We start from the raw sequence: 18,316 nt of genomic DNA on the forward strand, positions 1-18,316 counted from the left end.
TAGATTAATTAATAATATATAACTATTTAACAATAGCATTCTTACCGACAGCTATCCAAACAGGAATGTGCCTCCTGCTCCCAAGGTACGAGACAAATATAACGGTGATGACGTTGCCGATCTCGTAACTGCTCGCTATGAGACCCGAGAGGCTCGACGGTATTTCGAAACGTTTCTCGATTGTTGTGATCACAGAGTTTATGTAGCCCGAACTTAATGCTTGTTGTAATGTTACTAGGAACGAAAGGAAAAATACAAACACCTGTAAAAAAAAAGAAGAGTATTAGATAATGGGTTAGTCACTAAAGGGGTTTATATTTTTAAAGCAGCAGCAATTTAAAAGAATTTAGTACAAAAAAGCAAAAGGAAGTAAAGTTACATAACTACAAGAGGACTATTTAAATAAAGTGAATGAAAAGAAAAAAAAACACCAAGTTTGTGTTTGCCTTTTGAAAATACTATTTTATGCGTTTTTATCCGTTGCTTTATATTTCGATGATTGAAAGACAAAATGATAAAAATTCTTACTTTAATACTAGAAAATCTCTGGATAAAAAGCGGCCTCCAGGACAGGATGCCGCAGTCTCGCGCGTCATGAGGAATGTCTAATATTTCTGGAAATATCTGGTGGGGCTTCTCTTTCTCTCGCTCCCTCTCTCTGTAACATAAACAGTTTGTTAATTTCATGCTGGGATTATATTCGGTCAGTGACGTGATAGCCCAGTGGATCACCTCTGCCTTCGATTCGGAGGGCGTAGGTTCGAATCCATGCACCTCCTACTTTTAAGTTATGTGAAAGAAGATTTTATGAAATTAAATATCACGGTGAAGGAAAAACATTGTGAGGAAACCTGCATACGTGAGAATTTTCTTAATTCTTTACGTGTGTGAAGTCACAAGTGCCAATACGCATTTCACCAGCGTCGTGGACAAAGGCCTAACCCCTCTTATTCTGAGAGGAGATTCGTGCTCAACAGTGAGCCGAATGAGTGAATCATGATTAGAGTAAGTCCACGTATAACTTAAAGTCGACGTCAGTTGACGGTGAACCAACGTCCGCATACGTAGTGCTGCCGTAATTAGGTGTTTTTTATTCTCTACAAGTTAGCCCTTTACTACAATATCGCCTGTTAATGCAATCTGAGATTAAACGGGGGTAACTTGTTAGGAGAAGGATGAAAATCCACACCCTTTTCGGTTTCTACACGGGATCGTACAGGAACGCTAAGTCGGTTAAACTGCGTAATTGTGTGTGTACACTGTACTCGTACCTAGAACAGCAAAAGTATGCTACCTGACGTAGGTAGTTATGTCTGATGTGGATACTCCCTAAACAAAAAACACATTACGTAATCATCTTAATTATCCAATGAAACCAAAACCATATTAAAGTTCTGTACTTAAAAACCCAAATAAATGATAAGACTTAGATTGCTTGGTTTATAACTTTGGTTTGAGATAACGATTTTCAGAGCAATCGAGCTTACATTGAACTCTCCAAAAAGTTAGAGCAGAGGTCAAGTTAAAAATTAATTCAATAGATACTAAGGCCCATTAACATAAGGACCTACTTGCGTATTTATTCGAATTTGTTATTTAATTAGTGGAAAAATATTATTAAACAAATGTTTTCATTACAATTGAGGACGGGGAAAATTATTCAAATTATGTTTAATATACAACTTTGTTATGATGTTTTATTATTTCGATTTGCCAAGAAAATCCTTCTCATGTTTAACCAACGTACAACAAAGGTAGGGCCTTAATACTACGTAGATAATTATATTATTATCAATCTTATATGTACAGTTGTACACATAAGATAGCTAATAGCTTGCGTGTGGCAAATAAGTATTCAAATAGATTTTACTCTGTCAAATTGTCGGTTATTCCAAGAAAATAGTTATCGCCTGATATCATGTTATTGTACGATACACATATTTTAAAACGACATTTACTCATCACGTATGTGTGGGTCCACGTGGTCTTATTTGCACTGTAAAAAGCTTCACAGAGCAGAATTTTCATCGGTATATACTTTACTAGCGGACGCCCGCGACTTCGTCCGCGTAAATTTCGATGTCAACTTTACTACTACCCCTACCCTACCCTACCACTACCCCAACCCTACCCTACCCCTACATCTACGCTACCCCTACATCTACGCTACCCCTACCCTACCCTACCCTACCCCTACCCCCACCTTACCCCTACCCTACCCCAAACCTACTCCTACCCTACCCCTACTTTACCTACACCCTACCCCCATCCTACCCCTACCCCCATCCTACCCCTACACTCCCCGTACCCTATCCCTTTCCTACCCCTATCCCACCCGTACCCCTATCTCACGCCTATCCTACCCCTACCCTACCACTTCCCTATCCTACCCGTACCTCTACCCTACCACTACCCTACCTCTACCCCTACCCTACCACTACCCTGTAACTTCTCTATCTTACTCTTACCCTTAGCAAAATCGGTTCAGTCCTTCGAGAGTGGTGGTATGACCAAGAGAAATAGAGACTTCTATGCTAATAATATAAAGAGGTAAAGTTCGTGTGGTTGTAGGAGGTAATCTCTGGATCTACTGGACCGATTTGGAAAATTGTTTTACCAATAGAAAGCTACGTTATTTGCGAGTGTCATAGGCTATGTTTGATCCCCATATTCACACGGAAACGGGAACAACGTAAATGAAAGCGCCGGGCGTCATATAGCGGAATTTCTGCGTCTTTTAGAAATTTTGTATTATCTCCGAAACTATTTAAGTAATTAACATACTGTAAAGGGCAAATCTTATCTCCATAATATCCTTGTGATTAGTAAATAATTTATTTTAATAAGGATTAAAGTTTACTTGTATAAATAATGACGTAAACCTAAGTATATAAAATTAATAATTTTTAAAACACAAAAGGTACTATATCTGCTTATATATAGAAGATAGATATATGGTGTCGCGGACTTTTTTGTAGAACTTTTAAAGATACAGAAAGCCTCCATACATTACTTTCAATTTTACACAATAGTCAAGGCAGCGCATGCGAATAAGTCTGTTTAAGAGGATTTTCAGTCCGACCTGTATGACAAAAACTGTGATAACTCGGCTAATATATATGATACCAATATAAAATATAGCCTATAGCACTCCCCGATAATGTAGCATTCTACTGGTGAAAGAATTTTTAAAATCGGACCAGTAGTTCCGAAGATTACCCCATTTAAAAAAAGGTGACAAACTTACAAACTTACAAACTTTACCTCTTTATAATATTAGTGTAGATTTGTAAGGGTTGGCTTGCTGGATATAAGACCGCTTAGCTGGACTTACGATCCATCTTGCTATTTGTACGTTTTACTAATTTAGTATCAAAATGTCACTAACGAATCGACAATATGCTCGCGTTGCAGTAGCTACCTATATTAATTAGATGTTGTCTGATAGCCTATAATCGTGTAGTTCATCAAACTTTTTATTATAGATCGTTACCAGTTTCAGATACATCTTTATGTCGATTTGATTCGATTTTAAGCCTCAATAGCTCAACGGTAAGAGCGGTCGGACTCATCACCGAGGGATGGTGGTTCAATCCTCACCCCGTTGGTCTATTGTCGTCCCACTCCTAGCACAGTCTTTCCCGACTAGTTCGAGGTGAATGAGAATATTGGCCATATTATAAAAAATATGGCAAATATTCTTTTTTTTTTTTTTAAAAAAAAACATACATCTGATTGCCGTTACAACACTATAACGCTAAGGGTTTATTTATATTAGCAGCTAATGCTACCGACGGCTGCAGTCGACTGCAGTCACCGAGGACTCGGCGGCACTCGACGGCAGTCAACGGCAGTCGACTGCAGTCTTCGGTTGCAGCAGCTGCCGTTGGCACGTGCTGCTCGTGTAAATGAACCCTAAGCGATGCCAACCCGCATTGGAGAAACATGTTGCGTCTAAGCTCAATATAAAGGCGGCCTGGAACACTGATTGTAATAAAATAGTGCATATTAGTTCTCACTTGCTATTATATGCAATCACTCTGTCTTCGCCCACGAATATGCGGATATCCTACATCCCATGGTCGAAATGGCAACGGAAGATAAAACCCGCGCCAAGAAATTTGAAAATGCATGTTCGTCGATGTTAAGGCCATTTCAGTTCAGCGCACCTTGCAGGCGTCGATTGTCTTGAGTTATCGAAACACAATAAAGGCAGAGTAAAATGGACCGAATACCTCTTGTTTTTAACCGACTTCCAAAAAGGAGGAGGTTCTACGTTCGGCTGTATGTATGTTTTTTTTTTTTTTTTTTTTTTTTTTTTTTTTTTTTTTTTTTTTTTTTTTTTTTTTTTTTTTTTTTTTTTTTTTTTATGTATGTCCAGCGATAATTCCGTCAATTATGGACCGATTTTGAAAATTCTTTTTTTGTTTTGTAGGGTTTACTTCCAGGGTGGTCCCATTTTTTTCATGTCAGGATCTGATGATGGCATCCTGGAGAAATCGAGGGGAACTTTCGAAAGTTGTAGAGACGGCTAGTACGTTTGTTAGTGTTTCCATAAGATATTTTAAACCACTACAACTTTATGGAGGTTTAGAGTTGGTCTGATGATCTGATGATGGAGCCGAAACACAGACGATGGAACTCATCAAGGATTTACAGCAGTCACCTTTTGTTTGGGCTTGATTAATTTGTATTTTATATATACTTTCCACCTATATGGGTTGTGACTGTATTAAGGGTCTGGTGATGAAGACGAGGGACAGTGAAGAGAACTCCTCGACGGTTCACAGTAGCTACCTTGTGTTTGGACTTGATAAATTTGTATTGATGAGAACTTACCACCTAGATGGATTGTGACTGTATTAAGGGTCTGATGATGAAGACGAGGGACAGTGAAGAGAACTCCTCGACGGTTCACAGTAGCTACCTTGTGTTTGGACTTGATAAATTTGTATTGATGAGAACTTTCCACCTAGAAGGATTGTGACTGTATTAAGGGTCTGGTGATGAAGACGAGGGACAGTGAAGAGAACTCCTCGACGGTTCACAGTAGCTACCTTGTGTTTGGAATTGATAAATTTGTATTAATGAGAACTTTCCACCTAGATGGATTGTGACTGTATTAAGGGTCTGATGATGAAGACGAGGGACAGTGAAGAGAACTCCTCGACGGTTCACAGTAGCTACCTTGTGTTTGGACTTGATAAATTTGTATTGATGAGAACTTTCCACCTAGATGGATTGCGAATGTATTAAGGGTCTGGTGATGAAGACGAAGCACAGTGAAGAGAACTCCTCGACGGCTCACAGTAGCTACCTTGTGTTTGGACTTGATAATTTTGTATTGATAAGAACTTTCCACTTAGATAGGTTGTGACTGTACAGACGCAGAGGGTATGCTAACACTAAAAAATAAAAAATAAAAATTTTAATAAAAAAAATTCAACCGACTTCCAACTCAAAAAATAACTTTAACTAAAAAGCAAAAAATAACATCCTACCTATGTGCTACCTTCTGATCAGTTTGAAGGCGGTGCCAAGCCAGTGTCGTGTTTTAATTAAAGCTGTTTCTGGAATAACCACAGAAATTTTGTAGTTTAAACGTATTTAATTAAAACATCACTGGCTTGGCACCGTCTTCAAACTGATCAGAAGGTAGCACATAGGTAGGATGTTATTTTTTGCTTTTTAGTTAAAGTTATTTTTTGAGTTGGAAGTCGGTTGAATTTTTTTTATTAAAATTTTTATAAAGTAGTGAATTCATTGTAGTCTATACAGATATTCAAACACAGTTTCCGCTTGGATGCGCCATGTTCTTTACGAGTAAATGGAGAAAACTCACATTTAAATAAGGAGGTTTAAGGGTTCTAAAGCGAGAGAGCCTGTAGTGACCCGACCTTTGTCATTTTATAACAGCTAAAAGTTTGTCAACACATGCTCTTACCATTAGGCACGACACTACAGGCAGTATAGTGGGTAACTATGGTGACTATGGGAGGTTGCAGCCGACTGACAAAGTTTCGCGACAATCCTTCGCCAACCACCATATGCCGTTTATGCACGAGACTACCCGCAAGCGACTCGTCTGCTACGCAACTTGATACGCGTTTGCTACGCAATACTTATCGACGTATAAGTAGTGTTATCGCCGCGTTGCAACGACTTGCGGTACGGGCGGCTTCAGTGTGCTCGTGGCGTTCGAGCCGTCCACATCTCTTGTTGTGTAATTCTTTATGGGTTGCTTGGGATAGGCGGGGAGAGTGACTTGAGTGGAAAAGGGGAGTGTTAGATATCTGTCAAAGGCGCCTTGAACCCTACACACATCGTTCACAAGTGCGTGACTTCACTCAATGTCATTCTCTGCCATTCTAGGGTCTTATTTTGGTTACAGTTTGATTTGTTAATTAAGCTGTCTTGGCAAATGTTGTTAATCATAACCGTTGTTCGACATTAGTTTTCTTATTTTTGTAATCACTTTTGAGTAGCATAAGGCTTTTCACATAAGTCATTATCATCATCATTATCGGTCGATAGACGTCCACTGCTGTTCTGCTGCTGCAGCGGGGGCCCGACTACTTCCCCGTCCGCGCATCCTGTCTCCGCGTATAGATCCGTCATTGCGTATTGATCGTCGTTAAGTGTCATTACCTGTCGCATATTCCAGCGGAGGGGTTCCTGCTGTGGCACTTGGTGGCGTCCCGCGGCGGGTGCGACGGGTGCGCGGGGGGCGGCGGGGTGCCAGAGCCGGCCGCGTCGCCGTCCGCGCACCCTGACTCCGCATACAGGCCTGTCATCGCGTACATTGATTCTTGTCTCCTAAAGTGAGAAGTATTTGCTATGAGTATTTATGGAACTTAGCGTAAAGTAAAAATATGACGTAATTGACTATTACATTATTAAACATTTATATTTTTATGATTTCCATAAAAATATAAATGTTTTATAAAAATATAAATATAAATGTTTCATTGTTTCGTGTATTTCAGAAATGACCATAAGATTTAGAATAAAATGTATTAAGATAACAGTCTGCTTCTTACGTGAATTGGTATCCAAACAACTGATCAGGCGATTTTTTTTAAACATATACATACTTGTCCTATTTTTAACCGACTTCCAAAAAGGAGGAGGTTCTACGTTTGGTTGTATGTATGTTTTTATATATTATAGAGGTATATGTGAGGATACTAGCGGACGCCCGCGACTTCGTCCCAGTGAAACTAGATGTAAACTTTCAACTAAAAGATCTCAAACGATGATATGAAATACGGAATATGATTTTGCAAAATATAATATACATTCAAATAACTAAGGTTCGACATAGAACTATAAAGTTACGTCGGGTAAAGTTGTACATAACACGTAATACATTAATAATAACAAAAACTTAAAGTTACACTACTTGCAACTTTAAAAGTGTCGAACGGATCTGTATGGAACTTAGTACAGAGATAGATTATAATCTAGAGTAGCACATCGGCTAATTTCTTTACCGATATTGCCCCAGAAACGGGATACTACTCGTACTTTAAACTACTCAGAAGAGCGTACACGCGAAACAATAGGATAAGACAAAAGACAACAACACAATGAACACGTGCAGTGTGTGTGTGTGCGTGTATCGATAGCGGTACCTCTCCAACAGTAATCGAAGCTGCTCAGCTGTTACATCTGACATATTGTCGGCGTGGACAACAAAGGAAAAAAAAATACACACAGAATACAGTATGCTCACGACACGGCACAATTTCACGACCGCAATGACGTCATAATAAAGCGAAGCCTTTGCGGATTTCACTTTCCCGAGACGCGACACAATGTATGCGGAGGATTATAACTGTATTCACATTTTTCGCGATCTTGTACACTAAACTACATGTAGATGACTAAACCCAAAACATTGTCCGATATCGTGGTGCGAGCGATTAGGTGCGAATCTGGGCCAGGTGTCGCAAACTACAGTATCAGATACGGCGGCTACGTTATCTGCTAGTTTGTAGTTTGTACGAGATCATAGGAAGTAACTACTACGTAATGGGTTTTTAAAGATTTACTTACGAATACGTTGTTTTTGCATGCATATCTAATAAGGTTAATTGTAAAATTAAATTTAAATAGGCTTTCGCATATATTTTTATTAGTTACGACGCGCTTTATAAAGCTTTTTCAAACTCCCGCAGGATAAAAATATTTTGAATTATCTGCATTACCAGGATGGCCATTAATCTATTATGTATATCTGTGCCAAATTTGGTCACGTTTGGTTCAGCCATTAAGTCGGTAATATGAAAAAAAAATTAACTCACTTTTCCATTTTTATGATAGTATAAATGCGTACTCGAATGAAGAAATCAATAAAATGTAATCCAAGACAGTTGTGTTAAAAAGCATCGGCATAAATACAATGTAGGTATGAGTAACGAAGTTTTAAATGGTTTACACAATACAAATACAACAAACATAATAGATAACTTTTAAGGACTTAGGCCTTAAAAGATAATAATAATTTTCGTCTAAATTTCTGCTCCTATTTAGGATAATAAACATTGTAAAAGACTGAAACAATTTTAAAACATTGCTTTTGAAAGAACACCGCCAAAATCCACAATTTAGCTAATCCAAATATTGTTTAACGATCAAATTTGAAGAAAGTCTTGAAGAATTTACATTATTCGGAGCTCTCAAAAGGTCGCGAGATTAAAAAGGTTGTGAAAGTTGTTAGCTCAATTTTACGCTAAATGCTGCCTTTGTTCCCTGTCAGGTAAACAATTTAATACTTTGTAGATACTAATTTCTTTACAAAGACGGATTTTTTGCCGTGCCTCTTTTGCCAAATAGAATATGGAGGAGTATTTTTAGATCAACAATATGAAAGGCAAGGTCGTACGTTAAATAGAAACTCATAAAGTCGATACTCACTCAACTAAAAAAATGTATCTAGGTACTTAGGTATTGGTGTGTTAAGTTTCGACTTCTCAATGTAAAAGAGTTTTTTGTTCTTATGTCTAGAAAGAAGTCCGTTGTTGCTGCCTTTTTAACTGACTTCAGTAACTCAAAATTCAAGGACATACAGCATCTATGCCGTGATAGCCCAGTGGATATGAACTCTGCCTCCGATTTCGGAGGGTGTGGGTTCGAATCCGGTCCGGGGCATGCACCTCCAACTTTTCAGTTGTGTGCATTTTAAGAAATTAAATATCACGTGTCTCAATCGGTGAAGGAAAACATCGTGAGGAAACCTGCATACCAGAGAATTTCTTAATTCTCTGCGTGTGTGAAGTCTGCCAATCCGCATTGGGCCAGCGTGGTGGACTATTGGCCTAACCCCTCTCATTCTGAGAGGAGACTCGAGCTCAGCAGTGAGCCGTATATGGGTTGATAACGACGACGACGACGACAGCATCTATTTATTTAAAACATATCAAAAAGTACGTGAATGCCATGCGCATCTCTGTTCGGTCAATCTGTCGGTGTTTCGACTCATCTCAATGAGGTAACAGATTGCACTTTTGATTGCGCATACGCTATAAGACACACCAATAATATCTTCTGTGTAGATGATAATTCAAGTCTGCAGTTTCAATATGGTCGGGAAATTACAGCAGAGATTCGATTAAGTAACCGGACTAATTAACTTCGCAACGCACACAGATGATTATCATCATCATCATTATCAGCCGATGGACGTCCCGAACCGCCATCATCCAGCGGCTCCCTGGAGCCCGCATAATATCCTCGGTCCACCTAGTGTGGGGTTGACCAACAGTGCGCAAATATGTTTACGACATCGTATTTGAGGTTCGGATATGCCTTTTAACAAAGATTTTCTATTATTCGATACTAGCGGACGCCCGCGACTACGTCCGCGTGGAATTCAGTTTTTCACAAATCTCGCGGGAACCATGGATTTTTCCGGGATGAAAAGTAGCCTATGTGTTAATCCAAAGTGAAATCTGTTTCCATTCCAAATTTCAAAAAAATCGCTCCAGTAGGCAGGCTCGCAGCTTAAAAGAGGAACAAACATACTTACACACAAACTTTCGCCTTTATAATATTAGTGTTACGTGCCTACAAAATCACCGGATAGAGTGGTCCGAATTTAGCTAGTGACATATCTATAATATAAAATTTTTGCCTTTTAATCGATTTCTATGTATAGTTTAGTGTGCTCACCTGTGGCCTTTCCTGTGTTGCGGAGCGGCGTTGGCACCGCCCGCGCTCTGCTGTTTCTCGCCTTCGGTCATGTTGTTTCAGCGCTGCACCACTCACCGAGCACCCATGCCAGTTATCCTTGCACTTGTCCTCCTGCCAAACAGAAACATGTTAATGTTAACAGTGACGTTGACGGCCTCCGTCGCGCAGTGGTAGGCGCGGTGGATATACAAGACGGAGGTCCTGGGTTCGATCCCCGGCTGGGCCGATTGAGATTTTCTTAATTTGTCCAGGTCTGGCTGGTGGGAGGCTTCGGCCGTGGCTAGTTACCACCCTACCGGCAAAGACGTACCGCCAAGCGATTTAGCGTTCCGGTACGATGCCGTGTAGAAACCGAAAGGGGTGTGGATTTTCATCCTCCTCCTAACAAGTTAGCCCGCTTCCATCTTAGACTGCATCATCACTTACCATCAGGTGAGATTGTAGTCAAGGGCTAACTGAAATGAGTAAAGAATAAAAAAAAAACAGTGACGTTCACCTTATACATGCAAAAGCACTGCCTACCCTGAAACGTCATTACTAACCTGAAGAATAATAGGATAGAGCCGTGATAGCCCAGTGAATATAACCTCAGCCTTTAACTTAAAGGGCGTAGGGTCGAAACCGGTCCAAGGCATGCACCGCAAACTTTTCAGTTATGTGCATTTTAAGAAATTAAATATCACGTGTCTCAAACGGTGAAGAAAAGACATAGTGGGGAAACCTGCATACATGAAAATTTTCTTTATTCTCAAAGTGAAATCTGCCAATCTGTCACTCCGCATTGGGCCAGCGTGGTGGACTATTAGCCTAACCCCTCTCATTCTGAGATGATTGATGCTCAACAGTGTGCCAAACATGGGTTTTTAATGATGATAATGATGAATCTGAAGAAGGAATTTTGAATTTTCTACAATTTGTAAGTATAATGCATACCCTAGTTAAGAACCTTGTGCACGCCACTGTTAATGAACCCTTATCACTCTGCCTCTACCGTCGGGAGATATCACAATGAGATTACGCATGAAACAATTGCGGAAACGTTCGTAGTGCCGTCTTAGATAACCAGTGGGTATTCAGTTCGAAAAATAAGGCCATAAACATACTTACTACTTGAAAAATTAAGCGAAGTAATAAAATTCTACGATACGGATACGACTTTATTTAACTCAACATGTATCGCATTGTAAATATGTTAACATTTTTGTTAGTAAATAACAGACGCCTACGTAGTTCCCGTTCCCGTGGGAATATTTGCCTGTGATATGATAATACTACTCAGAAATATCGTAGTTTTCTATTGGTAAAATAATAATCAAAATCAAAGCGGTCCGAACTACATAATTGGCTGACAAACTTTCAGCTTTTATAAAAGCTACAAGGTACATATTCGTTACAAGATACGCATGATAAATATACTTAAACAATACACATCACTATCTAGTCCCAAAGTAAGCATACAGAATAGCTTGTATTATGGGTACTAAGATAGTTGATATTATAATATTCATATACATTTATATACTACATATAAATACTTATATAATGTATAAATACACACAGACACTGGAAAACACCCATGCTCATCACACAAATATTTTCCAGTTGTGGGAATCGAACCCACGACCGTGGATGCAGAAAGCAGGGTCACTACCCACTGCGCCACGCGGCCGTCATAATGATGAGTTATATTCAGTCGGTGTGTATTTCTTTTTATAAAAACTGTTTCGATTTTTACATGCCACATGAATGGCCACCCCTTGAAGACTATAAATGGCAACAGGAATCGGACAAATTACTGGCGAAGCTTGCGTTGCCTCCTGTGATGCTCTAATAATAACGTTTATTTATAATACCAAAATATAGCATGGTGCATAAGTTTATACATGTATGTATTTATCCGTATATGTATATGTACAATAATATATACATAATATTTCATAAATATAATAAAAAGTAAATTCAAAACAATCTGTAGATAGGCTTGCAAGTTGTATTTTTGAAAGTTGTAAATTTGCAAAACAATTAGATTTTTGTATTATAATATTACATTGCAGAATAAAAATATTTATGAAATAGTTGTAGATGTCATAACTCCAATAAAAGAGGAGTTATTACGATTTTACATTAAAAAAAAATTGTCATAGGAATATGGCGGCGGGCGCATCAATTCAGTTTAGAATAGATATTATATAAATAAATCTAATTAATTACCTAAATATAAATCTGTACATGTTGTTTCTGCCCAGTTTTTTTTGAATAAGCAAGCGCTTAGCTGCAATCATGCCTGATGGTAAGCGATGATGCAGCCTATGGTGGAACGAGCTTGCCTAGAAGATGCATATTCACTCTTAACTTGAAAATACCCATATTGTAGGTGGTGGGGAAAACTGAAGCTGGGAGAGCATTCCACATCTTTGCAGTGCGTATAAGGAAAGAGAAACTAAACCCAGTGTCCTACGACAGCAAATATTATGTCATATATACTCATAACTATTTATGATTATGGTATTTGCAATAGTAACAATGTATTCTATACCGCAAACTAATTTAGTGTACAAGATAATAATAAGAATATTATGCACAAAACAAGTAAGCACCTTTGTGCTTAAAGCGTGTCTCACGAGTGTCTCGAATAGGTCAAGATGCCTGCAAAGTGGGTTGAATAATATTAAAGCACAGAGAATGAGAGTGTTATCGATTTTTTTTTGTTTCAAGTAACCGTGGTATCGTTACGTCGCTGAAAATAAAGCATTATTATAACGGAGCCGTGGAAAAGTTGTGCGAAAATCTCCCACGACCAGTGTAAAGCTTTTGCAACTGTTCAACAGGCTTTTGTTTTATTAGTAAACGGTACTTCTGTATATATACATGTTTTAAAAGGATGATACTCGTAATATGTTGTTAGCAGCACATATAAATAACAGTTGGTTCTAGCAGATAGCATCAGTTACATAATGTTTATAAAACGTAATGATAATTTATACTATTATCGGTTACGGTAATCGGAATATTTGATCGGTTACGTGCGTACAAAATCACCGCAAAAAGTGATCCGAATAATATAGGCTACAACACTTAGCGCACACATGCACAATTTTGTCTTTCATTCTATTATATATTTATGTATAGTTTTTACAACACAGTACTTTCAAGTATCTACTTACATCCTAAAGCGGTTATTTATATATATCACTTTATATTTTTTCTATATCTACGTAGGTACGTCATATTACAATGTATTTCTTAGAATGCACAAAAATACACACACAGGGGTACTAATAATAACAGCGTACCGAATACCGTGATGCTAATGAGAATATCTCGGCAGGAAAAATTCTCATTATTTTATAACCCGACCCAAGATTCGAACCCAAAACCTCATGATTTAATTCCATGTAGGCTGTATTGATACCGTGTTAAATGTAATAAGAAATTACACGATGCCCTCGTGTTTTACCCGCGTTTCCCGAGGGAGTTTTTACAGGGCGTGTGTGGCGTACTGTTTGGCAGCCGTTTATGTGTGACCTAATATAAAACCTAATACTACTTAACGTTTAATAGCATTGAAAATGTTTTGAAATACATACTATAGTAGGGGAGCCGAAGAGGCAATTTTAGACGTTACTCGAGCGCGGCAGATGCACATATGGGAGTACACCGTGCACGTTGTTAAGTACCTCCACTAAGTATGAACCCTTAGTATACAGGTTGTCCCGTAAATATTACGACACACTCTGCAGGGTGATAGCTGACAACAAAGCCTACTAAAATAACACAATATAAGTTAGCCGAAATTTTACGGTTTTTTAGTTACATATTGATTTTTTTTACAAAATAAAAAAATTACTATCTTCAGTGCAATTTAGTTGTACTATGAAATGGTAGATCGATCGATTTTATAATACAAATGAAGTACGATTCAAGTCCTGTCGGAACATTTACAACTATGAATGAAATATGGAAGGTCCTGTAAAATACGCGATGCCTGGCTACGCTAATCCAGCTTTAAAATTTGTTATGAGTTTCAAAATCAAAATTCATTTATTTCAAGTAGGCTCAGTTTACAAGCATTTTTGATACGTCAGTTGACTTTTGTAAAGATTGTACCACCGGTTCGGAAGGCAGGTTCTGCTGAGATGAAACCGATAAGAAACTCAACAGTTGCTCTTTTAAACAAAAATCATACAGTATTATAGTTTACAATTGATCACAACATTACAATTTCTTATAGTTTTACTTTTTGTGTAAAAGTGGAAGCTGATCCAATGGCATCCAAGCAACTTTATCATTAAGGAACTCATCAATGGTGTAGTAACCTCGACAAAGTAAATGTTTTTTAACACGTTTTAAAAATCTGCACTACTTACTATAACACACAAAATCATACTCTATAAAATTTCCTGATCGACTGTAATAAAAATTGATAATATCTTTAGTCCTATGTTGTTATATTAGAGGAACTTTAATTAAATATTACCAATAATTTTAATTTTAATTTAATATTAATTATATTTTCACATTGTAATGTTCTAAACAGATGCTATACATTCGAAAACAACTTTACAACAAAAGAAACGTTACAAGGTGAGATCATTGTCAAACGCTAACGTAACATGCCATCAAAAAAAAATAACTGTGTTAGTAGAATTTGATAGTATCAGTAACAACAAGTACCTACATAATGCTCATTCGGAAATTCTCATCCACCGACCAACTGTTCACTGTGCCGTGCCGTGAGATCTAGAAATGCTAGTCGATGTTAACGGTACCTAATGGAATATTCCGCTAACGACTCATACTTGTCATTAATAAGAGCTGTAAATGTCAGGTGTCGTGATCCAACTGACGCCTAATTATTGTTGCCATTTTATGTACCGGTGTGAGTGACCTTGAAACGTTATCGATAGGTACAACACTCTACAACTATTAGTGGCATTCAGAAAATGCTATTTCATTTCAACGTGTTAATAATAAAACACTAAATAACAGTATTTTCTAGGTTGAACATTTTACTGTTATTTGGCTATTTGGGAGGGGGGGGGGGAAAAGAAACCTAGGTACATGAGGAGTTTGGCCGGTGGTGACTTTGACTTTGGCAGGCTTCAAGCGTACAGATCATACGGAGCATCCTGAGTATTCCCCCCCCGGTGACGCCGTAGTGGTTCCGCAGGGAGCTATCGGCACCTACTCAGACAGAAAAAAAAAATCCTGAGTATTATAGGGTATTCTCTTGGTCTACTAAACCGATTTTGAAAATTCTTTTATTACTAAAAATCCCCTTTTATTACTAAAAAATTACTAAATTAGCCCGATTACTTCTTAGACTGCATCATCAATTAAAATCAGGCAAGATTGAAGCTTTAGCATTGATTGGCTAACTTGTCTAATTAAAAAATAGGTATTAGCTAATTGAGGATTTTAGTCCGGCTAACATAACAATAAAAGACACGTGTGACATAGGCGCCTACCTGCAGCATTACGTAATAGCTTTGCAGAGACGGCTGATGCCAAAATCAGAAACTCTATAAAATAGTGTAATCGGATCACAGACAGCTTTTATATTTTCAGGATTTTTAATATTGTAAGTAGCGAACGCCCGGCTTTCGATATATCGTGATGAATATATCGGTGACCTTTTTTGTTTTTATATACGAGTACACTGTGAAAATTCTTCAGTGCCTGAAGACGAAAGTCTTACAACAGCGCGTGTTGTCAGTGATGACCTATGGACTTGGTCGCTAACTATGGACCTCATTAGAAAGCTCAAAGTTACTCGGCGATGGAGCAAGTTATGCTTGGAGTTTCTCTGCGTGATCCAATCGGAATAATGGAGATAGACCAAAGTCACTGACATAGCTCAGCGAGTCCTGAAGCTGAAGTGGCAACGGGTAGGTTCAGACATTCCAGCGAATGGTCCCACTAGGTGAACGGAATCAAGCGGGTTGCAGTAAGCCGCTGGATGTTGGCGCCTCGAGACGGTGGTGTTTGGAAGTCCATGCAAGAGGTCCATGTCCAGCAATGGACGTCTATTGGCTGTTAATGATGATGATGATGTTATTGTGATAGTGTCAATTCTCAATCGCTGAATGGTTATTTCAATCCTTCTGACACCAATCTCAATCATCGCCTGGTGCACTATTATCATGCTTTCTTATATCACAAGTTATTAATTAATTATTATATTTTTTTGGATCTATTTATAAGAATCAATCTAGGTTCGTCAATCGTCGTCAAAAGGTAACTAAGACCCGAAGTACTCCGACTATTATAATATAAACCATAGACTGGTATTTGAATGAGATTCTATGGATCTTCAATGACAATATAGTTCAAAAGAAAAAGGTATTATTATGTAGCATAGTGTTATTAGTGTTACTAGTTATTTATTATAGACAAAAAAGACGAGGATTAGGTTCGGTTCCATGACAAAAAGTATGCGTGACGGCAAGGCTATTTCGATCTGGATTTTATACACAACACAACTAGTCAATGTTAGGTTCGCTTCATGGGAAAGTGGGTGTGATATCAAGGTTATGTTATAGGTCGATAAATAGGTCGAATCTCTTAGCTTAGTTTCTTCAATAGAAGTCTTACTAATATTTTTTTTAAATAATATTTGCCATATCTTTTAAATATTACCAATATTTCTATTCCCCTCCAACTAGTCGATAAAAGAGTGTATTAGGAGTGGGTACGACAATAGATCAACGGGGCGTGGATCGAATCACCACCCATCGGTGATGAGTCCGACCGCTCTTACCGTTGAGCTATTGAGGCTCAATTGTTTAACTCATTAAATCCTAGAAAGTAAATATAGTTACTACTCATACATACAGGGTTTATACAGGAGATATGAATGATGATTATTGTGAAAATTATTGTGTTTTTCCCTATTACTTGGTTAAGGAATTAACAGCTATACGAAATGACAGAAATTCATCTGGTCTATTTATTTGGTCTTTATTATTAACCTATTAAAATAAACATCAAAGAATTTGCCAAAATGTCATTTACTGTGTAATAACCACCAGTAAGCAACGGATGACATTTTCACATAGAATCTCAATTTCGTATTAAGTCAACTAGCATACGTCAAATGTATAGTGAGTAAGGCTGCAAATATTAATATCATTGAAGCACATCTAACAACAAAAAACCAAAGTGATATACCTATATGTATGTATCTTTATATATTTCCTTATATCACCAGACAGTGCAGTGCATCAGTGGATATCGACAGACATAATACCGGTTTGGTATGAAAATGACTCATCGGTCAATAATCCTTTACGGTAACTTTTTTTTCATTTTATCGTCCCTTTTTTATGCATCGACGTTCATCATTCTGCGTTGAAGCCATTGACTTAATTTTCTTAGCTATATAAACTCTGTTGTAATGCAATACTATTTTATATCAGACAATGTTTATAAAAAAAAAAAAAAAATACCGACCGAATTGAGAACCTCCTCCTTTTTGAAGTCAGTTAAAAACTGTTGTTACCGTTGCCTATGTATTGCCTACCTGAGACGACAGACATTGTTGTCTAAATATAGACCAAATCAAACAAGATTTAAATTCGTTTTGTGGCCCAACAAAAAAAATTAAGTGTGCTTTGGTTTATAAGAACTTTTTCAAATGTCAAGATTGTCTGTTTGTAGAGACTCTACCATTAGTTCGATAGGCAGGTTCTTTTTTCGTGAGGCATAGTTAGTCTTTGAACACACAACTGTACTAATATCATAGAGGTAAAGGTTGTGGTATTGAAGAGGATAATTTATGGATCTATTGAAAATTTTACCACTAGAAAGCCAGGTTATTTGTGAGTGTCGTAGGCTATATTTTATCCCCGTATTTTCATGGGAACGGGAATTACGCGGGTGAAACCGCGGTGCGTCGGCTAGTACTTGATATTTTAAAATTTAAACCCATATTCGGATCACTGCTTCTCGAGTCTCCTCTCAAAATGAGTGGGGTTAGGCCAATAGTCCACCACGCTGACCGAATGCGGATTGGCAGACTTCACACACGCAGATAATTGAGAAAATTCTCTGGTATGCAGGTTTCCTCACGATGTTTTTTTCGATGAAAATTAGGTATTCGTCTATACTCTGAGACGCATTG

The 18,316-nt window shown here is 37.9% G+C and overlaps 1 protein-coding gene across 1 annotated transcript in view; it reads right to left on the reverse strand.

Annotated features, from left to right (window-relative positions):
- Window positions 1-18,316, reverse strand: part of LOC112043018 (solute carrier organic anion transporter family member 5A1) — a 74,049-nt gene that overhangs the window by 22,367 nt on the left and 33,366 nt on the right. Inside the window, exons 3-6 of the mRNA XM_052882658.1 lie at window positions 10,174-10,305; window positions 6,649-6,816; window positions 529-658; window positions 46-262 (exon numbers count right to left, since the gene is read on the reverse strand). Coding sequence (XP_052738618.1) covers window positions 46-262; window positions 529-658; window positions 6,649-6,816; window positions 10,174-10,244 — 586 coding nt within the window. The 5' untranslated portion in view covers window positions 10,245-10,305. The remainder of the gene's footprint in view (window positions 1-45; window positions 263-528; window positions 659-6,648; window positions 6,817-10,173; window positions 10,306-18,316) is intronic.

Source organism: Bicyclus anynana, chromosome 1, assembly GCF_947172395.1.
Source record: "Bicyclus anynana chromosome 1, ilBicAnyn1.1, whole genome shotgun sequence".
NCBI lineage: Eukaryota > Metazoa > Arthropoda > Insecta > Lepidoptera > Nymphalidae > Bicyclus > Bicyclus anynana.